Source organism: Bidens hawaiensis, unplaced genomic scaffold (genome assembly GCF_021521415.1).
Source record: "Bidens hawaiensis isolate Kalapana, Puna unplaced genomic scaffold, B.hawaiensis_p1.1 tig00001461_1, whole genome shotgun sequence".
In the NCBI taxonomy this organism is placed as follows: domain Eukaryota; kingdom Viridiplantae; phylum Streptophyta; class Magnoliopsida; order Asterales; family Asteraceae; genus Bidens; species Bidens hawaiensis.
In genome coordinates, this window is record NW_027491082.1 from 1,151,148 (window position 1) to 1,173,394 (window position 22,247).

The window sequence follows — 22,247 nt, forward strand, 5'->3', positions numbered from 1 at the left end:
CTGTTCTATTCGAGTATTATTTCGACCCTTTTGGATTTAAGTGATTCTTGAACTTAATATGAAGTTATAGTTCAAGATTCATGTTTCTGGGTGGTTATTTTTGTTGAAGATTTTATACCATCTTGGGTGAAGTTCATTTATTTATCTAGGTTAGATACAAGTTAATGTATTTGGAATGACTTGATTTGGTATATTTGAGTGTATTAGATGCTGGTGTGAATTGATGTAGATTGTGCCCACCAAGTGTTTGTTAAAAGTCTTGACCTATTTTATGTACTTTTAGTTTTTAACCAGTGTTGCAATAATAAGTATTATTAATCGTCGACTAGTCGGTGAGCTGCTGATTAATTTTTTCTGCTAGTCTGTAACATTAGTAGACAGCCGGTCAAACTCGGTCAAAAATTGTCAAATCGGTCCAAAGCTGACCTTTATTATTATTTTTTTAAAAGGCAACCGGACCTTGGTTTTCTCGTTGATTTGTTATGTTTACGTTTAATTGTTTGTGTTTGAAGTATTTATGTGAACATTTATACGTAGATTCTCAAAATTATATGTATATATAAACTATATATAATTTTGAAAAATTACTTATAAATATTCCAGTCCGGATGAATCGCTAGTCGGGTACATACCCCCACTGCTCGACTAGCGATTAGTGAGTTCTACAATACTGGCTTTAACTTACTATTTTTTAAGCATTTTTTTAACTATTTATGGCATATGGTTAATTTCCAACTTGATGGTTGCAGGGTTTTGAATGATTTTATGTAGTATCTGTCTAATTTGATATCATAATGGAAGAAATACAATCTCAATCGGAAAACTACAGATCTTCATCATCTTCAGCTAGCAGTCCTGCAAGTAGAGTGCCATCAAGTAATTTCTTTTACTTAAGAAAACAAGGAGCGTTAAGACAACCGATTTCATTTGAAGATTCACCCGATTGGGGAGATGATAATAATACAGATGTGGAGGTTAGAGTGGAAGAGGGCGGTGACTCCATAAACACCGCCACTACTCCCATTTCACCGTCTCTTTCAAAGCTCAACAGTGGGTCCCTACCATCACCACCGTTACCAGAAGGCGCGGTTGTGGCTAGAAAGATTGCAGGGGCTACTGTTGTGTGGAAAGATTTAACGGTTACAATAAAGGGTAAACGAAAGTATTCTGATCGGGTTGTTAAAAGTTCAAATGGTTATGCGTTACCTGGCACGATGACTGTGATTATGGGCCCTGGGAAGTCGGGGAAATCTACGCTGTTGAGAGCACTTGCTGGTATGTAACATGCCTTTTAAAAACACAATGTGATGTTAACGTTTTTTGAACCATTTCATGCAGTAGTTTTTTACCAAATATGAAATTTGTAATCATGCAACTAGCTATTGTTCTTTACTATTTAATGCAACGTGTTCTTACAAAAATGTGTAATTTGTTACTATATAATGCAACATATTCTTACAAAAATGTGCACTTTTTGTATAGGCATATGCAACTTACATTTTTTTAACCATTTCATGCAATAGTTCCTTACGAAAATATGCAATTTATAATCATGTAATGCAACAAGTTATCATTTTTACTATTTAATGCAACATATTCTTACAAAAATAAGCAATTTGTAACCATATTATGCAACATGTTATCAGTTTTTACCATTTAATTCAACATACTTGTTACCATACGTATGATAATTGCACTTTCTTGTAATTTTCTCAATTATAATTGCTAATTTTATCAACAATATTTACTCATTTGTAGCTTTAAATAGATTTAATAGTTTCCCGTTCTCTTTTAGGAAGGTTGGATGATTCAGCCAAAACATATGGTGAAGTATTTGTCAACGGGGCTAAATCGAGCTTGCAGTACGGATCCTACGTAGGTTTCAAGATTTAACATTAAATGACACCACTACATTTTGTGGGTCCCACAACTTCTAACTAATCTTTCGTTTTCTATATACAGGGATTTGTTGAGAGGAAAAACACACTCATCGGTTCATTAACCGTGCGTGAATTTTTATACTACTCGGCACTACTTCAACTTCCCGGTTTCTTCTATCAGAAAAAGAGTGTGGTAGAGGATGCTATACAGGCCATGTCATTAGGTGACTATGCAAATAAACTCATAGGTGGCCATTGTTACATGAAGGGTCTACCTAGTGGTGAAAGAAGGCGAGTCAGCATTGCTAGAGAGCTTGTGATGAGACCACAAGTCTTGTTTATAGACGAGCCACTTTATCATCTCGATAGGTGAAAACTCTAAATCTATTTACCTGTTAAACGGGTTGTGTTCGCGGGTCGGTGGATCCAACCCGACACGAACCCTAAAATCATTTCAGACATGTAAATACGAACACGACATGAATATTCGTGGGTTGACATGAACTCGACCGGGACCTGAAAGTTTGACAGGAACCCGAACATGAAGATCATGTTAGACATATAAAGTCATGTGGGTTGACATGAACATGACCAGAACCCGAAAATCGTATCAATTGTGTAAATCTGAACACAACACGAATATTCGTGTCGGCCCGGAGGGTTCATGGTTACTCTTTTAACCCTTTTATTTTTTTGAGGATGGTTCGACCCACAAAACTGATAAATGCTTTTACTCAACCGTTAAACCCAAACCCATAAATCTCATGTTAGGTTCGTGTCGTGCCAGAAATTCACACTTCTATTTGCCCACAATCCACCCTTAGTTTACCATTTTGCCCTTTATTAACAATCACCCATTTTCAGTGTTTCTGCACTTTTAATGATGGTGACATTGAAGAAGCTTGCAAGCACCGGTTGCACTCTAATTTTCACTATTTACCAAAGTAGCACGGAAGTGTTCGGTCTTTATGACCGAATTTGTCTTCTTTCAAATGGGAATACCTTGTTTTTTGGTGAGACGTTGGCTTGTTTGCAGGTAAATCATCTAGTTTTTATAAGTTCGAAGAAATTAGTCATTTTGTTATATGTTTTTATAGTTACTGAAAGTATGCATATTATATTTTATGATCGTTTAGCACTTCTCAAATGCTGGATTTTCTTGCCCGATTATGCAAAGTCCTTCTGACCATTTTCTTCGTGCAATAAACACTGACTTTGACCGGATTATTACAATGTGCAAAACTTGGCAGGTAATACACTAATTTTTTCCCCATCTTTCTTATAAATATTTTTTTTGTTAAATATGCATAAAAATTACAGCTTGGGTTGGGGGTGTTTATGAGTCGATTTTGGGTGCAAGTTGAACCAAAAACCGAAATTTGGTTTTTGGTTTGGTTTTTGAAAACCGTTGTTTTTTTTATTGGATTTTGGTTTTCATTATGGGTTTGGTTTTGGTATTTGCGGTTTCACCATTTGGGCTTGAAAAGTAATCGGCTAAAAACAGACCCAAAATTATGAATTTGGACTTGAAACTTGGGTCTAAATCCTTTTGAACCTATATTTTCTGAATTACACTGTTTTTATTAATTTCTTTTATGTTATTTAAAATCGTTTTTTTAGTTCCAAGCAGTTAGGAATTTTTTGTTTTTGGTTGATGAAAAAACTGAAACCAAGCAAAAAATCGGTTTAAAAAAATATAAAACCATACCGTCGGTTTATTATTGAGTTTGTTAAATTGGTTCCGTGGCAACCCCTACTTTGGGTGATTTCATCTGATTTACACTGTATCCTTTTAAGCTATTTTCTTCATATTTGACCCGTTATAGAAACATAACACAGATCGACCGTTTCATAATTTTACTTGAATTTACTTTTTCAGGATGATAATGGGGATTTTTCAAATGTTAATATGGACACTGCAGTAGCAATCCGTACACTTGAAGAAACATATAGATCTTCAGCGGATGCAGCGGCAGTAGAGACCATGATACACAGGCTAACCGAAAGAGTAAAAGATGAATTCAAGTTCACATTTTTGTTTTATAATAATTAATTTGGGTGCTAAAATTGTATGCTTTATGACATCATGGTCACAGGAAGGCCCGACTATTAAAATCAAGGGAAAGGCAAACAGTGCTACAAGAATTGCAGTGCTAACTTGGCGATCGTTGTTGATCATGTCACGGGAATGGAAATATTATTGGCTTCGGTTGATTCTTTGCATGCTTCTTGCGTTATGTGTTGGAACTGCGTTATCTGGTTTAGGCCATTCTTTGTCTTCTGTTGGGGTATGCTGCATCATATTATATGTTTATTGAATATTTAATTATTTTCTTTGTATGCATATACAATAATGTGTGTGTTTGTATAGTTATAGTTATAACTACATAGGATCCATTCCAGAACTTCCAAATAGTTAAAGACCTAGTTTAAGACTTTAAGAACTCTTAACAAACACTCATTTTATTTATTTAATATAGTATTATTTGAGGGTTGTTTTGTCACTTATTAAATGTAAGTTTTGTTATTACACATATGTAAACTTGTGATTACATGTATGTAGTCACAAAATTACATATAATGAACGACAAAAGTACCCTCAAATAATTCTAAATATATAAAATAAAATAATTGCTTGTTAGGAGTTCTTGAAGTTTTTAAATTTTTTGGAGTTTTGAAGAGATCCATCACCCTAATTACACATATATAAGAAAAAAAAATATAAGATTTAGTTATTTATCATAATTTTATTTAAAATAAAATTGATATATATATCTATAAGTAATCAGCGTTTTTATGAAAAGAGCTATAAAAGTCAATATATATTTGGGCTCAAGCTCATTTATGAAATCAGCTTCCATTTTGGCTTGTTTACACCCCTTTTTGAATTGCTTTTAATGTTCAATCTTTAATATTGTCATTTAATTGCAGACAAGAGTTGCAGCAATATTTGTGTTTGTATCTTTTGCTTCACTCCTAAGCATTGTTGGGGTGCCTGCACAATTAAAGGAGGTTAAGGTATATTTAAATATTTGATATTGTTAATTTTACCATACACATAATAAGTTAATAGCATAAATATAACATGTTAAACCATGCACATGCTTAATGCAGGTGTATGCTTGTGAAGATTCAAATCAACACTCAGGAGGAATAGTTTTCTTAACGGGTCAATTTCTTGCCAGTTTCCCGTTCTTGTTTTTGATCTCGATCACATCGAGTCTTGTTTTCTACTTTCTTGTGGGGCTTAGAAATGATTTCAGCTTTATGATGTACTTTGTGCTTAATTTCTTCATGTGCCTTTTGGTTAACGAAGGACTCGTGCTCGTCGTTGCTACCATTTTGCAAGATGTTTTCTGGAGTATTTCAACGCTTGTGTTTGTACATGTGAGTTATGCTTAGAATTATGGGTAGCAAGATGGGTTGGGAAATGCAGTTGAAACGGGTCATTTTTAATATGCGTTCTAACGCGCCAGGTCGGGTCCATTTGATCACAAACGCTTTTTTATTTTCTATTAATATAATTGTGAATAAGGGTGTGCATGGATCGTTTTGGGGTTGAACCAAAAACCAAAAATATAGTTTTTGAAACCGTTTGGTTTTGTTTTTTTTTTCTGGTTTTTAAATGGGTTCTGTACGCTTTCGGTTTTACCTTACAGGTTTGAAAATTTTGGGCCTGGAAAAATGGCCCAAAATAATGAATTTAGGCCTACTTTTTTTTGTTAGTGTTTAATCGATTAATATAATATACATTTGGATCTGAATTTTGTGGGCTGTACAGCTTATTACTTTTTTACAAATTACCTTAAATCGTTCTTTTTTTTTGGTTTGGTTTTTCAAATGATAGCAAAACTGAAACAAAAAATCGGTTTTTAGATAGCATAAAACCAAATCGTTTGTTTTTTATTGGGTTTGGTTATTTCGGTTTGGGTATGCCAGCCATTCCGTTTACGATTCGGTTATTCCGGTTTTGTGCACACCTTTAAAGAATAATTAATGTGTTAGTTATGATTAGATAAACAATGTTATTAGAGTGGTAATCTTAATCTTTGAATCAAATGATTTAAGAGGGTGCATGCATAAAAGATTATTGGTAAGGATCAAACAACTTCAAACTTATGAATCTAAAATGCCACTTGTATGATGTTTTACAGGTAATGATGATGCTTTCTGCGGGCTATTTCCGAATTCGAAGTGCTTTGCCCGGACCTGTTTGGATGTATCCTGTTTCCTATATTGCTTTCCACACATATTCAATCCAGGCAAGTTTATGGCAAGGCGGGCTGGGCCGTTAACTAATTTTATTATAATTAATATTATTTTTTATAAACATTAATAAAAACTTTGTTTTATAGCACACTGGTGTTCTGTGTATTGAATTAGGATGTCAATCGTGTCTGGGTGATTGGTTGAGTTATCCCACCCAAACACAACCCATAATGTTATTCATGCCAAATACATCAACCTTAACCTGCAGAAACTTGAAATTGTGTAACATGAAACAACCCGTTTAACCCATTTATCTGAACGTGTAAACGTATCTAACTGGGTTGATGGGTTAAAAAGGTCATAAACAGGTTAGGCTGGTCGACTTTTTTTTAACTAAACAGGTTGGTATTTAACTAAATGGGTTAAAAAGGCCAACTCGTACATGGCCTGTTTTTTAAACAGGTTAGATACGTCAACCCAAAACTGATTATTGCATATTGTTTGCGGGTTAAATTGTTCAGCCTGAACATGATTCATATTTTTGTTCCATTCAAAAACGTCAACACTAAACCTGCACTCCTACCGTCGTGTAACCCATGCACGAGCTTAACTCATTTATCTAAAGTCTAAACGGGTTGGCAGGTAATAATTTAGTTGTAAATGCGTTAATTGGTGGGTTGTAAAAAGCAGGTTAAAGTGTTAAAACAGATTAGTGGGTCGACTTGTTTAACTAAACAGGTTGGCAGGTTGGCCTATTTTTACTGAACGATTTAAACAGTTCAACCCGAGCACGATCCATTTAATAAAACGGATCAACCTGAACATGACCCGCTTTCTAAACATGTAAAGTAATTGACTTTGAATTATGTGTTTTAGGGTCTGTTGGAGAACGAGTATGACGGGACAACATTTGCAGTCGGTCAAGTTAGAACAATATCCGGGTATCAAGCCCTTCATAACGTTTATGATATTTCACCTGATGATAATTCAAAATGGAGGAATCTTCTGATCCTTTCACTAATGGCTGTTGCTTACCGAGTTGTTGTGTTTGTGCTGCTACATTTTTGTGTGAAGAAAAACTCTTCTTTGTTTAGATTTGTGTGTTGTAAACTCAAGATGAATGAATGAATGAATGTGTACGCGTTGTGTAATATGATCACTTCAATTTTGTTCTTGGTTGTTTCAAGTTTTGATTTTTAGTCATTATACTAATAGGTACCATAGCGTGTGATTCAAAACTGACCGTTGGATAAAAATTCAAGATTGTTCGATAAGCCTATATTAAAGTTTAAATCTGATCGTCCGATAAGAACCAAAGCACTCGGATAAGCTCAAAAAACAGTTACTTTTTACTCACTCGTCTTCCTCCAAGTATGGCGGTTCCCTTGAATCTCTCTCCCACGTTTGTTGTTTAACAAGCATAAAAAATAACATATACACAATCGGAATTCATTGTTTCCTTCGAATCTGTTTCAGTAAATTGGGAATCTCATTCTGTAATCCCCTCTGTCAATGGTTATGGTAAACGTTTATGCCCTAAGTTGATTAAAGTTTCCTGCAGTCTTCTTCTAATTTGCAATATGTTAGTTGTTCTTGATTTTCTAATTTGCAGAATTATGATTGAAGTTGAAACCTTGAACACTACACTGATTAGCTATGCGAAAAGGAAGGAACAGAGTATATGCTCATTACGGTTGATTACTCCCGCCAAGAGAGAGAAACAATGGAGTTTCATCACCCCAATTTAGGTTCAAATTTGTATATCACTTTCCAATTTATCCCATGATTAATCAATTGATTTGATTTTACTTGACAGACCCAATGTGTGTTTGTTGATTACTGCGACGAAAGAAAGCAACCAAAAGGTGTTTCAAAGAGGCTGGCAGCAAGGGCTTCCATGGAAGAATCTACTCTCGTGAGTCGGTCACTATTTTTCTAAATCATTAAAATAATCTCATTTTTTTTATCTTGGCTTCACTTTCATGTATGTATCTTTCTGTATGTGTACATAGAACCAACTTTCAGTATTGATGGATTTCTGCAGGTATGAAAATTGAACAATAAAATACATGTTTTGACCGAGGAGGTCGCATTCTTTTATTAATTTTTAATATTTGCGGTGGTTTGAAACGTGTTTTTGATAGGATGATGTTGGTCATGTGAAGCTTTTAGAGATAATTATAGTCGTTGTAAGCTTTTAACTGAGAACTATGGGCATGTTACTTATTTAACCAAAATGATTACTTAGTATTGGTAATAAATATGCATTAACCTTAACAATTTAATAAATTGTGTTCTTTCAAGTTGCATTTGAAAAGAAAAAATTGTTTTGAGATGGTATGTATGGAAATGTGTACCATATTATGCAATCGTTGTTTTATCTATAAGACCCTATAGTTATTTTCCAAGCCAGCTTTCCTCTTGGTTCACTGTAGATAGTAGCATGCCTGTGCATTTGGACACACCACAGTGCTTTTCTACAGATATGTATTCTATGGATCTTAGTATTGCTGAGAAACCTGAGGATGATAAGGTATGCATATTTTCCTTTCTTCTTTTTGGTACGTGTGTATATGTATGTATGAACTAATAAGATAAGCAGATTACCCTGGCACTGGAAACCATTAAAGGAGTATTGACTCATTGGGCAGTATAAGAGAAAGCATAAACCAGGGTCCCAACCTTTGGTGAATGGGGAAATGCCACCTGGCAAGGATATTTCTGGTAGAAGTATTGCACAGGTTATTGGTTCTTGATTTTATAATTGTGTTCTTATACTAAACATTATTCAAGGGTATAAGTTGATAGATTATGGGTTTCAATGTTTCAATATATCTAATGTTTGAAGCATGTCATTCTTATTATCTTGAGATATGCTTTGTATTAGTATAAGGCAATTTTGCAGGTCCATAGTGAGGTTGAAGCAACAAAGATTGCAAGCTTTGTAGCATCTTTAGAATAGTGGTATATTCTAACTTAAGCTTTAAAAATTTATAATTTAAAAGGATTGTTCCTAAATTTTTCTTGTATTAATAGTTGCCAAATGTGGTAATTGGTGCAAGTAGTTAAGCTGAAGCAGCAAAGATTGCACCCAGGTACATGCATATTTTTTGAACTTAAGGTATGAAAATCATGGTGTAATCCACATGTGTATATTTAGTTTCTGTGGATTATCAGAATGGCAAGATACATTGCATCCGTCTAAAGTAAGGCTTGCAAAACGGATGGGTCGGTTCGGGATGGGTGACGGCCCAACATAAGTCCAGGTGAAAGTTTATTCAGGTCTAAACGGATTCATGTGAAAACGAGTTTGGGTCAATGTGGATCGTTTAAAAAATAATCACCGATTTGACTGGGTAACCTCAAAAAAGAACGTTTAATTTGGCCCGTCAAAATAAATAAAACATAAACTTGATCGGCCTGTTTTAAATATATCTCAATTTGGTCCGGTCAATTGGGTCGTTTAGAAAAATACTAAGAGATTTTGAGCTGGTAAAAAATAAGCTAAAAGTTGCTGAAATTCTAATTTCGATTTGATGTTATTAAATATTTTGGTATAATATTTTTATGAACATTCTAATATTGATTTAATATATTTTCTTTACACTCGACTGTATGGAGCAATAAAGTTATGCGTACACTGGTGGTGGCTTCTAGGCAGCAGGTGGAGGTGATGCTGCCAATTGCGTTAGTGGAGGGCAGCAGCAATGGTTGTGCCAACAGAGGCAGTACTAGTGTTGCCGACTGCCAAGTTGTGTTTGTGTTCGAAGAGTTACAATAATGGTCAGTAGTTTTGTTATTGTTTTAACAGAATAAAATCTTTATTTACATATCTAAATTTTATTTCAAATACCATTGAATTGGTAAACTCCAATAAAAACTTTTGACTTTTGCTTGATTTGACTTTTTTTGCTTTAGGAGGCTGATATCTTTCAGAGTTTTATAAGGAAAGCCCCAATTTTTTTGAAGTTTTTATTGGTTATTTTGGTTTAATTGACTAACCGGATTGAATTTAGCTAGGTAATGGGATCAATTTTTTGTTTGATTAACAAGTGAAAAAAGTTTCTTACTTTAAAAGTCAAATTTAACCCGTTAATGGGTCAATATTTTGTTTCATTAACGCGTAAATAAAGTTTTTTCTTACGAGTCAAGTTTAAACCGGTAACGAGTCAACTTTTTGTTTCATCTACGGGGTAAAAGAATGGTCTTTATTATTGGGTCAAACTACGGGTCAACTTTTATATTAAATTAACGGATAAAAAAGGTTTAACTAACTGATCAAATTTAACCAAGTAACGGTCAACTTTTATGTTCATTAATGGGTAAAAAAAGTTTTTGTTATCGGGTCAAATTTAACCGGCTTATGGGTCAACTTTTTGTTTCAATAACGGGTAAAAAAAGGTTTTTCTTGTCGGGCCTCCACAAGGGTCAAATTTTTATTTATTATCGGGTAAAAAATGTTTTTATCTGCTCAAATTTTACCAGTTATCTTCTTTCTTTGTCCTTATCCTTGCCATTTATACAGCATCAAATTTTTGAGTATTTAAGGAAATGTAATGCTTGATCGATCATTCAATAGCCAAACAAATAACATGTAGAAAGAACACTCACTAATTGGTATATAATGTGCAGACATCCATTCTAATTCAGATTGCTTGTGTATGAGTTCATTGACAATGGAAATTTGGGACAACGGTTGCATGGAGATGTCGGACCTATCAGCCTTTTAACATGGGACATTCGAATGAGGATTGCAACCACAAATGTAAAAGGGTATGCTTGTAATCTTTCATTTTCATTTCTCTTTCAAGGGCAATTGTTGAACCCTTTTGATTATTTATCTGAAATCATTTGTAAGTCTCCCGACTTTATTTTTGAATGATTAAATCTCTTTTGTTACTTTTTAAAAAAGTTAGGTTTTAACCATGAAGAATAATATCAAGGGACTTGTATGTTCAAAGAAAATCCATATGGTTTTTCAATAATTGCCCTATCAAGAATTGTTTTATAATATAAACTTTACCAACAAAGTGTATCATTTGTTATTTTCATATGGTTTGATTGCATTTGTTTGGCAGATTTGCATGAAGGATTGGAACCAAAAGTTATCCACCGTTATGTTAATCAAGGGATATTCTCCTAGATAGAAATGGAAGGCACGTATCTTTATTCTGGACTTGCTAAGTTATTAGGACCTGGAAAAAGCCATGTCACCACACGAGTAATGGGCACGTTCGGGTTAGCATCTTCACAAATCCTTTTCTAAAATAATTCTTTTTCACTAAATACCATCATTTTACATTACTTTTATTCTGTTTTTTTCAGTGTACTTTTTTGTTTGTACATTTGATTCACAAAAGGTCATTTAACAACTTAAATTTATCAATGGTTTTGTTTATGTGTTATAGGAATCTTGTCCGTCCAGAGACATGTCAGCATTCTGTGTGGGCAAGGATGTTGGAAGTAAAATGGCTTTAGTTAATTAGTTCTCGAGCGTGTATGATTATCAAGTTTTGTTTGCTCTTTCTCGCTTAAATGATTATAGGCATGAAAAATGCTTTATAAGTTAAAAAAAATTATCATTAAAAGAGTATATTGTAAGAAGAGTGAGATAAATTATAATTGAAATTATTTGGTTACTTTTTCTGTTGTATGTAAACAAAGCACTAAAATATTGAACGTGATAGTTTTAGAAGAGCATGTTGATATGGAGTGGATCAAAAGAAAAAGAGAAATTTGTAACCAAAAGTCCAAACATTCACAATTTAGAGCATTATATTTGATTTGTTGTTTATAAGTGTAAAGTCATGAGTCAATTTTTAATTTCTTATTCATCTAAGAGGCCTAAGAAAAAGATATTTCTAGCTCTCTTTGTCGAGGGCAAAGAAGCTAGTGATTCAAAGTTATTTCATTTTATATAATTAATGATATTTAACATTGAAGTTCTTATTTACTTTAAATGTTGCATGTGTAAAGCTAGAAGAATACACCCAATTGCATGTGCGGATAAGACGATCATTGTCACACCTCGACTTAGGGTCTGGGTGCGACGCCCGTTAGTTGGTATCCGGTTTTGAAAATATATCAAAATTGCGGGTTATTAGCGGAAGTCTTTAAAATATATTATTCATTTATAAAATGTCGGGTTAGAATACCCGTTTGGATATTGTAAAATATCAGCGGAAGTCTTTTCAGATAAAATATTATTATATTGAAATCTCGGGAGTTGAATACCCGTTTGATAATTTAGATACATATCTTTTGAAAATACCATTCTTATAATATTCTGAATAAAATATTTGAGCCACAGATCACCTTTAATGACTATGTCTCCAATCTTCTATCAGTCTTGCCTGTCAGTTCTATTCTTTAAAGTTTCCCTGAAATGTGGGGGAAAAATACGTTAGCACACAGCCGGTGAATGACGCTGACTCAATAATACCAGTGTGTAAACATTAACAATACTTTTGTGGCCATACTCATTAGGCACCCAACTCAATTGGGTTACGATTACCCTAAGTACATGTACAATTAATCATATACACAATATCATTTCTCTGATCAGTCTCGTAGACTACCAGAGACATGTTTGATGATATGCATGGCCTCGGGGAAATCCGAGTCACCATGTATGTATGGATCAAGACACATGTATACTCTTAATTTGAGTATGCCCGTTTCTCATTATTGTAACACAAAGTTTTAAGGATTCGTAAATCCCATGCAAGCAGTTCAGACTCTAAAAGAGTTGTAAAAGTTTGGAGCGTATTCACCTTATATGATTGTAAATCAGTTTCTGACACTGATTCCTGTATATTGATCAGTTTCTGTTACTGACCCCGGTCGGTAAATCAGTTTCTGTTACTGATTCCTGTTTCTGTTTCTGTTTTCAGCTTTCTGATTGATTGATTTGTTGTTATCTCGGACCTATAGTACGAGAATAACATTTGTATAAATATCTAGATCAACGATCTAGCTTAGACCTCGTAGTCTGTTTTGTATAGCTGTAACCTTGATAATTTATTTGTTTGTATAAAACATGTGGACCTTTAGTCCTTTTATTTAATAATTATATGTCAGGTTTCTTTTTCAGGAAGAAACACCTATATCAGGTTTCTGTTTTCAAGAAGAAACATTTTAATTATAACCTGTGTGAATGAACAGTATATTTCTTAATCATTAAGAAATACTATTTAACTATTCCCTTTGCATGTAAATGATTACGTTTCTTAATCGTGAAGAAACAATAATTAACTATAACCTTTGCTTATGAAAAGCTATATTATATTTAACAGTGATCAAAGTTCGTGCTATACCCCCGACTATGGTCTAAGCGATTATAATAATAATAAAATAATATTTAAACAGAACCCCTACCTCGTACGGATATTCGAAGTTAGTTATCTACATCTGATCGAGCGGTACTTCTACTCTATATCGCGTACTACACCATAAACTGTCAGAGCTTCGGAGCTTGGCACGTTCCACGAGGTCGGCACACAAACCGAGGCTAGTGTGTGTGAGAAAGTGTGTGAAAATGTGTGTTGGAGGTGTGATTTGAATGTGCCGTGACCCCTCCCTTTTATAGCCGAATTTGGGATCCATCGTGTAGCGCGATGGTCCCTTGTCTTAAGTCTTCGCGTAGCGCGATGTCAGGAAATTGATGCGTGGCTGCTGACTCAGCCCTAGCGTCTGCCACGTGTCATCCCGTCGCGACACGTGTCTGTTGCGTCATCATGGACCGTCGCGTAGCGCGATGGTCTTGAGGTTGGGCTTATCGCGTAGTGCGATGGGTTCCAGAATTCAGATTTTTATTTTTAGTCCCTCGTCTTTGATAACTTGCCACTTCTTGATCATACTTCCATTTTCCAAAAATACTAAAGCGGCCCTTATGCGGCTCGCGGTGATGTGAGCGTGCAAAATGCCAAGTGCGCCATCAAAACGCCACATTACACCCTTCGCCCGTGTCTGTGTCCGAGTTCGTACGCGTGCGCGTCGGGTGCTTCGCACCCTCCGCGACCTCCGGGAGGACTATGGAGAGTGGTTAACCACATTAAAATATCTCTATGGAAACTTGCTTCCTTATAAAGAGCTTCCATTTCTTTGTTTGTTTCCATGTATGATGAAAGTATCTTTTCCTTATTTATACCCATGTGGAATGTTTTCACTTTCTTCCATCTTTCCATGTGAGATGGATTTTCCTACTTCCTTAAACATAAGAATACTTAATGTTTCTCATTTCATTTTTCCATGACTTATCTTGAGGATATTTTTAATCCCCCAACTTTCAAAGTTGACAACTTTAATCCAAAATAAATATGAGATTTTCCTAGATGTTACATTCATACTTTTGCTTATGAAAATAGAATCCATCAAGATGGAAAGTTAAACATAACATTTAAAATATCTTTTGAAAATATTGAAATGGATCTAATGAATGTGATGTTAGACTTGAAATGCTAGATCGATATTAAATGTACCTAGAAAGTTACATGAATGTTTTTTATTGCTTTATGTTACTTTCAATAAAATTGTTTATTTTTTACTCAAAAGAGTTAGTGCTTTTATCTTAAATATATAATATTTTATATTTTAGTTTTGAATGTAAAGAAAGTAATGCCATTATGACAGTAAACTTCCCGGCTACCGGATGGGCATAAAACTAGAGTTGGTTATTGTTCCTTATGACCTTAGTATTTCATCCATATTTGTTATATATGCTCATTATTGTTACTGGATTAATGTATCCGTCATATTTCCGCATTGATGTTCCCGTCCACCGGACGGAAAAAGTACTAGTTAAAGATGATACAAATATGGAGTTTGACTTGTTTTCTGAAGTTACAATGGCAAAAGACTTGTTTTATATTGCCACCATGCCACAATATTTCAGTCCTGGTTCTAGTTTGACCTGGTCAAACATGAGTACATAACCGTTCCAAGTCATGCTACAGAATTATGGTCCAGGTCTTAGTTTGACCAGGTCAAACATGAACATAAAACTAAATTATGAACTAAAACTACGATTGACTTTTGGCCATGGATGCTGAAATCCATATATACCATCTTTAATATATATTTTTAAAATATAATTTAAACATTAAATAGTTTATTAATATTTTGATAACATTATGTGGACTTTCTGGACACAAAATAAGTATTCTTCTTTCATTTAAAATTTATTTAATTTACTTTTAAATGAATCCAGTTTTTTCAACCATCTTTTAACGAGCCGGCTATGCATACACTTAATAGAGATGAACGTGCTCGGTTATGGGTCATAACTTAGCCTATAGCTGATTTTTTGACACTTAGATTTTCACAACCCATCGGTTTCGCTTATAAATGACTCAGTTAATTATATTAGTGAACAAGATGATTCGGTTAATCATCGGTTTTGGACTCAAGTGGATTAAACTAATTTCAGTTAATAAATTCAACTAAATCTTGAAAAAAATAAGGCATTACCAATTCTTATAAGACAAATTGAAAATTATAACTTATTAACCGACAATAATCCACCCTAACAATGTGATCGATGACACTAATAGCCTTTAGCTTCATTACCAACAACAATCTTACTTTAACATAAATATAACTCTGTTCTCCCTGTTGTTCATTCATATCAATGAGTTCTTCATTGAACACAACCAAATTTATTCCGTATTTGAGTATGATTACCCTTGATAACAAAGTGAAAGAATTGCCACCTATTTCATTATGGTATAATTTAATTTCGATGAATTATTCACTAATAAACAACACCCCTACACTAAGATGATAACAGTATCCAAAGGCATGCTTATTGATTGTTCCCCTAGATCTGGAAGAAAAAAACTCAACAAAGTAGAAATTGCATAATATTATAGTTGGTCTTCCGGTCCAATAACACATGGGTGATCTCAGTCGAATCGCAAGGTTCCACATAATATCTTTCTTGTATCCATCCTTCGCATAACATAATAATATTCCCGAAACGAGTTGGTTGACCAACTTTTCTAACGACCTGCAAACAAAACCCACCGCGCCAATCACCGCTTTCGTAATATCTTCTTCCCCAAATTCACCTATGAATCCGTCAATGCAATTCGCCTGTTTTTGACTACAATTATCCCTCAAACCTAACAAATTGGCATGGCTTCTTCATCCATCTTAAACGGCGAGAGAGCCGTCGTTTTGCTCTTCGTATCCACCATTCTCTACTCCACACATCTTTCCCTCATCTCCGAAGGTCTAGCTTTCTCTGTTCTCGCTCTTTTCGCTTTATTCGTCGAGATCTCAGTCGAATCGCAAGGTTCCACCGCCAATTTCAACACCAGGTAACTTTATTGCACTGAATTAGATCCTTAGGGTTTACCAGTTTTTGTTAATTGCGAGCTGATTACATGTCTGTTTCCAGTAGATTTTGTTTTTCTAACATTAATATTGCATGATTCTCTCTATTGATAATTTAAAAGATCATTTAGTAGTTATCAAAGGATTTACTCTTCAAATTCCACCAAAATTGAGCTATCAGGTTTGCATTTGTTTAATTTGTACAATTTGTTCAGATTCATCCTATTTTGTGAAATGTGTGTTCTGGATTTGTGATACTAGGCCATTTTTAAAATGCTTGTGTTCGTTTGTTTAACTTTAACCGAACAAACAACTGAACGGAATCAATTAAAAGAACAGGGTTTTGTTGCTCTTGTTCGTTAAGGAAATGATCGTGTTCGTTTTCGTTAAGAAAATGCTATCTGGATTTGTGATATTAGGCCAGGTGCTTCATCAGGGATTCTGTTGGGGGCAGTTACTCTTCCTGGTCTTGCAGTTTCAAGGCTGATACAGTTATCAAGAGCTTTATCGGTTAATGAAGTAGAGGTTAAAGGTACATAGCTTTTCAAGTAAATCCATTAAGTTACTTGTTATAATCAATAACCGGAACACGTGATTGAGCATATTTCATTTATGCAGATGTTGAATTTATACGGTTGCAATATTGGGTCACTTCTGCTAGTTGTCTATGTGTGCTGGTTTCTCTGTGCTACATTTTTAAACATGAATCCAACAAGACAAAATCAGCGTCTGTTAATAGCGGCTGGAACACGAAGTTCATTATTAGTTCTATAATCGCGTTTGCAGTGTTATGTTTTCTATCTATTGCTGCAAAGTCGTATAGTGGTGCGTTTGTTGATTAAACTTACTCTCAAGATTCCATCTAATGTAAATTTTGATGAAACAGTAGCATAATAACATAATCATAGCTTTTATTACACGATTGAACAATAAATTTTACAGGATCTTGCATGGCATTGACCTTGTTTTGGATTGTTTGTCATGGATTGGCTGCTGTGAAATTCATCCAGCACGTGCTCCACGCGTTTCCAGCATGTGCTTCGTTCGGTTAGTTCATGATGTTTTTATTACTATTATTATTATTATTGTTATTGTTATTATTGTTATTGTTATTATTGTTGTTATTATTCAAGATTATGTTTTTGCTCAATAAACTTTGCTGTTTACACCATTGTTATGCGTTTAGGTGAAGCACTCTTGGTTACAGCTGGATTTGTTGTTTATTTTGGAGACATGTTTGCAGTCACAATAGCAAAGGTTCCATTTATTCTCCAATTCTTTTATTCATTTTCTTTACAGTGAAAAGTAAATAAGATCTTATTGTTTAAACAGATTAGCAAACACCTTGTATCATATGGGCCAAGTTCTATCACATATGGTGTTAAAAGTAGTGAAATAAGCACTATTATTCAGGTTTACATTTCTTCAAATCTTTTTTAAAAATTTTTAATAATTTATTTGGAAATAAGCTATCACGTTTCTGTATGTTTTCTTATATGCAGGGAATGCTTCTTGGCCTTCTTCTTTCTCCAGTATTATTCAAATTCATCCTTAAAAAGTTGAACTTTTATATGGTCCCACCAAACTCTGAAGTTGGAGGACATCACGAGTATAAACGGGCTATAATATTTTACGGGTCTCTTTCGCTTATTTTGTTAGCAATCGTTCCATTATGGATGAAATTTGTCCAAGATTTCCCCGTTCATCCCTTTTTATGGTACTGCTCGGCTCTATATCTGATTTTCACCTAGGACTGTAAACAAACGATGTTCGTGTTTTTTTGTTAGTTTAACTTTAACTGAATAAACGAACACACATGATCAATTAAACAAAGAGGGTTTTCTTGTTTCTGTTCGTTTGTTAGGAAAATGATCATGTTCATGTTCGTTTATGTTTGTTCGTTGATAGTATAAACGAACAGTTCATGATTGAAAACGAACAAACATAGCTGAACATTATTTGAATGAACATAACTGAGCTAAGTTACTATTTACCAGACGAAGTTCTAATGGGCCTAAAACCTTTAAATGAATATATTAACGAGCGTAAACAAACAAACTTTGTAAATTAAGGAGCATGAATGAACGTAAATGAACGAAAATAAACGAAAGTAAATGAATGAACATAAACGTATGTTCACGGACATAAATGAATGAACAAGACATATGCTCACGCTCGTTCGTTTACCTAAATGAACAAAAATATTTTGTTCATGTGCGTTCATTTTTTAATAAACGAACTGCCACTGAACGGTTGGTTCCTTTACAGGACTAATTTCACCTTAAACTACCATTATTTAATATTTTATGGTTATAACTATTTTCTGTCAGGGTGCTAGAGTTTGTTTTCTCTGAACCACACAAAAGACTATCTTTATGTGTATATTGGGTGGCGGTTATATGTGTATCAGTGTTGCGATTTTACAACATATCCAAGAACAGTAAGATTGAGAGAATTCTTCTCAGAAAATATTATCATCTGGTGGCGGTTTTAATGTTTGTGCCTGCACTTATTTTCCAGGTGATACGGAATTTTATGTTAAGATTAATTCACACCTTTTGTAGAGATGGCAAAATGGGTGGGTTGGGTAACAGGTCAAAAAGGATAATGTTGTAATTTGGGTCGAAAGAGCTATATAAATAGGTGGAGTGTTGATATATGATTATGAAAGTTATATGTCGTCTTAAGAATAATTTTGGTTTTTGAACGTGATTTTGGTGGTTTTATAGTTGATATTATTGCAAAAGTTATATAGTTTCAAGAGTAATTGTAGTTTTCGAGTAGGGGTGTAAACGAGCCGAACCGAGGCAAGCCTGATCTTGCATAGGCTCGAGCTCAGCTCATTTAACTTTTGTTTCAAGCTCTTTTTTAAAGTTTGAGCTCGGCTTGTTTAGGACTTTAGGACTGCAAGCCAGTTCAGGCCCGGGTTCATTAACAAGCTTATTTTTAGGCTCGAGCTCGTTTAAGTTTGGCTCGATTTGAGCTTTTATCTAGCCGGACTCAAGTAGCTCACGACCAGCTTGGCTTGTTTACACCTCTATATTTAAACAATGATTTGTGGTTTTATGGATTAAAGTTACACTTTTTCGCTAATTATTAGTATGACCTGTTTGACTAGTCACATATATAACAGAACCCAAATCGAGCCACTTGAAAGTAAACAGGTCGAAAGTGCCACATCTACCCTCTCCCTGTTGGCTGTACCTTGTTGAGTTGACTTTTTAGCTAATGCAGTCAAACCTCTTTTTTCTGTTTTTGTATTCAGCCATTGTTTCTGAACTTGGCTTTCGGCTCAGCTTTGGGAGTTTTCTTGATTCTAGAAATCATTCGAGTAATTTCCTCTTGAAACTCGTCTTTTAATGTTTATTATTTTAGTTCTTTTTGTAGTTCAAATTGTTTTTTTTCGATATAATTAAATTGTTTTAGGCAGGTATGGAGAATTTGGCCTCTGGGATCAATCATACATCAGTTTATGAATGCATTCACTGATCATCGCGACTCTGACCTTCTTATAGTCAGGTATTTATATTATTTTCATTATTTCATAAAACAAATAAGTTTAATATCAAGAATATTTATAACATAATATTTATCCTCTTTTATGCAGCCATTTTTCACTTCTTTTAGGATGCGCATTGCCTATTTGGATGTCTTCTGGATACAATGATCGGCCTTTGGCTCCTTTTGCTGGAATTCTGAGCCTTGGAATCGGAGATACCATGGTACGATTGTACGAATACAAATTTTATTTTGGTAAATTACATTTGTCCTTTATGTATGTGGTAACTTGCAGATTATGTCCTCTAACTTCAATAGTTAACAAAAATGTCCCTGGAGTTCGTATGCTGTCACACTTTTCGTCGTTTCTACTAAGTTGTGTTAAATTTTCTGTTAGTTCTTTTTTCGAAATGATCATTTTGCCCTTACAGTTAAAAGATAGAATGTGTAATTTAGTAATTTCACAATTCTTTTATATTCTATTTTTTTTTCTTTTCTTTTTTTTCCTTCTTTTTTAACTGTTCACTTTTTTGTTTTTTTAAAATAACTATTTTTGCCCTTACAAGTTACAACTAAAGGACGAAATAGTAATTTTGACAATTATATTCTTTTTTATATTTTCATTATATATATATTTTTCTTTTAATCTATTTATTTCTAAATTAAAAGTGATAAGGCGAATAAAAGAAAAGAAAAAAAATAGAAAATAACATATTTGTGAAACCTACACATTTTGTCCTTTAGATCTGAGGGCAATATTGGTTAGTTTTTAAAAAAGCTAAAACCTTTTAGGGGAAAGGATGAAAGCACGACAATATATGAACTTCAGGGACGTTTTTTTGTACTTATTGGAGTTAGATGTTACGCTTTGCAAGTTACCACATACATAAAGGATGAAATATGTAATTTACCCTTTTACTTTTGTTTTGTTTTCTATGTAATTTGCTCTATTTATACAACCATATTTCATTTTCGTAAGGATAGTTTAAATGCTTTATAGGCATCTATGGTTGGATACAAGTATGGTGTTCTTCGGTGGAGTAAAACAGGCAGTGAGTTAACTCATTTAAGCTTGTAAAATTAACAGTTCGCTAATTTTCGACTATTTATTTATTTTATTATATTATTTGCAGAAAAAACCATTGAAGGCACCGCTGCTGGAATCACATCCGTTCTAGCTGCTTGCTCGGCCCTGCTTCCACTTTTAGCTGCCACGGGACCCATGTTCACTCAGGTCTGTTATCTTTATATATATAGGTTTAGGATAAAATAAAAACCCACTTGAGTTGAGAAAACTCTAAAAACCCATTCTCAACAACATGCTTTTAATTAAAATTAATAAAAAATGTTAAATTAAAATTACGTTTCTCTTTCCTGAAAAATATGTTTAAAAGTTAAAAAAAATGTAAAAAAATAGCAAAACAATTTTTTTTTATTTTTCGATGTTTTGTATTAAATATAACAAGATATATTACATATGTAAAAAAAAACGATGTTTCATAGGGTTTTCACGGGTTTTCTCAACTCAATTGAGTTTTCATTCTATGCATGCCTTATATATGGGCCCCTTCTTTTTCTTCCGCCAACCAAACGGAAACCGAAAATAAGGGGCCATACGTGTCTGAATCTAAAAGATTATTTTTTGCTTTTTTTAGCATATTTATTGTTAATTAATTAATTCCTTAAATATGAATAAAAAGCTATCTTTTTTACAGTAATAGCCTAACATTTTGGATAAAGTGATTTGGAAATTGCATGCATTAACATGCCCAAGTTTCATACCATGTGGCCACCTGTTTGACCCGTTTCCTTTTCAGTCAATATTGATATGTTTTTATAATAAATAAATTGGTTTCTTAATTTTTGAGTGGTGCAGCACTGGTGGTCTCTTTTGTTGGCGGTGACGGTGAGCGGTTTGCTGGAGGCGTACACTGCACAGCTTGATAATGCCTTCATACCCCTTGTTTTCTACAGCCTTCTATGCCTGTAAATACTAAATATTAACATGTAAAAATTATAATAATATTTAGGAAAATAGATGTGTATACCCTTTTTGTAATGATAGATTTTGGATGATTTCAGTGTTAACTTGACTCGTTTGCGATACAATACAGACAAAATTTTGACTAGTGGAACAAGTTGGGTACCTCGGGTTGACATTTATAAATATTTGAACATAAATGTAGAAAGGTTTATTTATGTTTTGCCATCAAAATACCCAAGTTGGTAAATTTTATTAATAATTGGGTTGCGATGTTTGTTAATCAATTTTATTAGTTTGGTCCGTTCAAGAAAGTCAAACGGGCCTAAAAAAGTAAGAAAAAC

The 22,247-nt window shown here is 33.9% G+C and overlaps 2 protein-coding genes across 2 annotated transcripts; both read left to right on the forward strand.

Annotated features, from left to right (window-relative positions):
• The first annotated feature begins 758 nt into the window (after positions 1-758).
• LOC143576664 (ABC transporter G family member 3-like) lies at positions 759-7,265 on the forward strand. Its single transcript, XM_077060704.1, has 11 exons — positions 759-1,275; positions 1,796-1,875; positions 1,963-2,249; positions 2,745-2,916; positions 3,017-3,130; positions 3,760-3,888; positions 3,977-4,168; positions 4,812-4,898; positions 4,995-5,267; positions 6,035-6,142; positions 6,966-7,265. The coding sequence occupies exons 1-11, from the start codon at positions 795-797 to the stop codon at positions 7,215-7,217; spliced, it is 2,175 nt and encodes a 724-aa protein (XP_076916819.1). The 5' UTR covers positions 759-794; the 3' UTR covers positions 7,218-7,265.
• A 2,455-nt stretch (positions 7,266-9,720) lies between these two features.
• On the forward strand, positions 9,721-21,960 carry LOC143578425 (dolichol kinase EVAN-like). The gene is made up of 17 exons (XM_077062021.1): positions 9,721-9,860; positions 10,740-10,862; positions 11,498-11,552; positions 16,218-16,408; positions 16,844-16,956; positions 17,043-17,249; positions 17,367-17,471; positions 17,611-17,681; positions 17,757-17,837; positions 17,927-18,141; positions 18,755-18,944; positions 19,690-19,755; positions 19,855-19,943; positions 20,032-20,146; positions 20,923-20,974; positions 21,056-21,156; positions 21,799-21,960. The coding sequence occupies exons 1-17, from the start codon at positions 9,721-9,723 to the stop codon at positions 21,910-21,912; spliced, it is 2,028 nt and encodes a 675-aa protein (XP_076918136.1). The 3' UTR covers positions 21,913-21,960.
• The last annotated feature ends 287 nt before the right edge of the window (positions 21,961-22,247 follow it).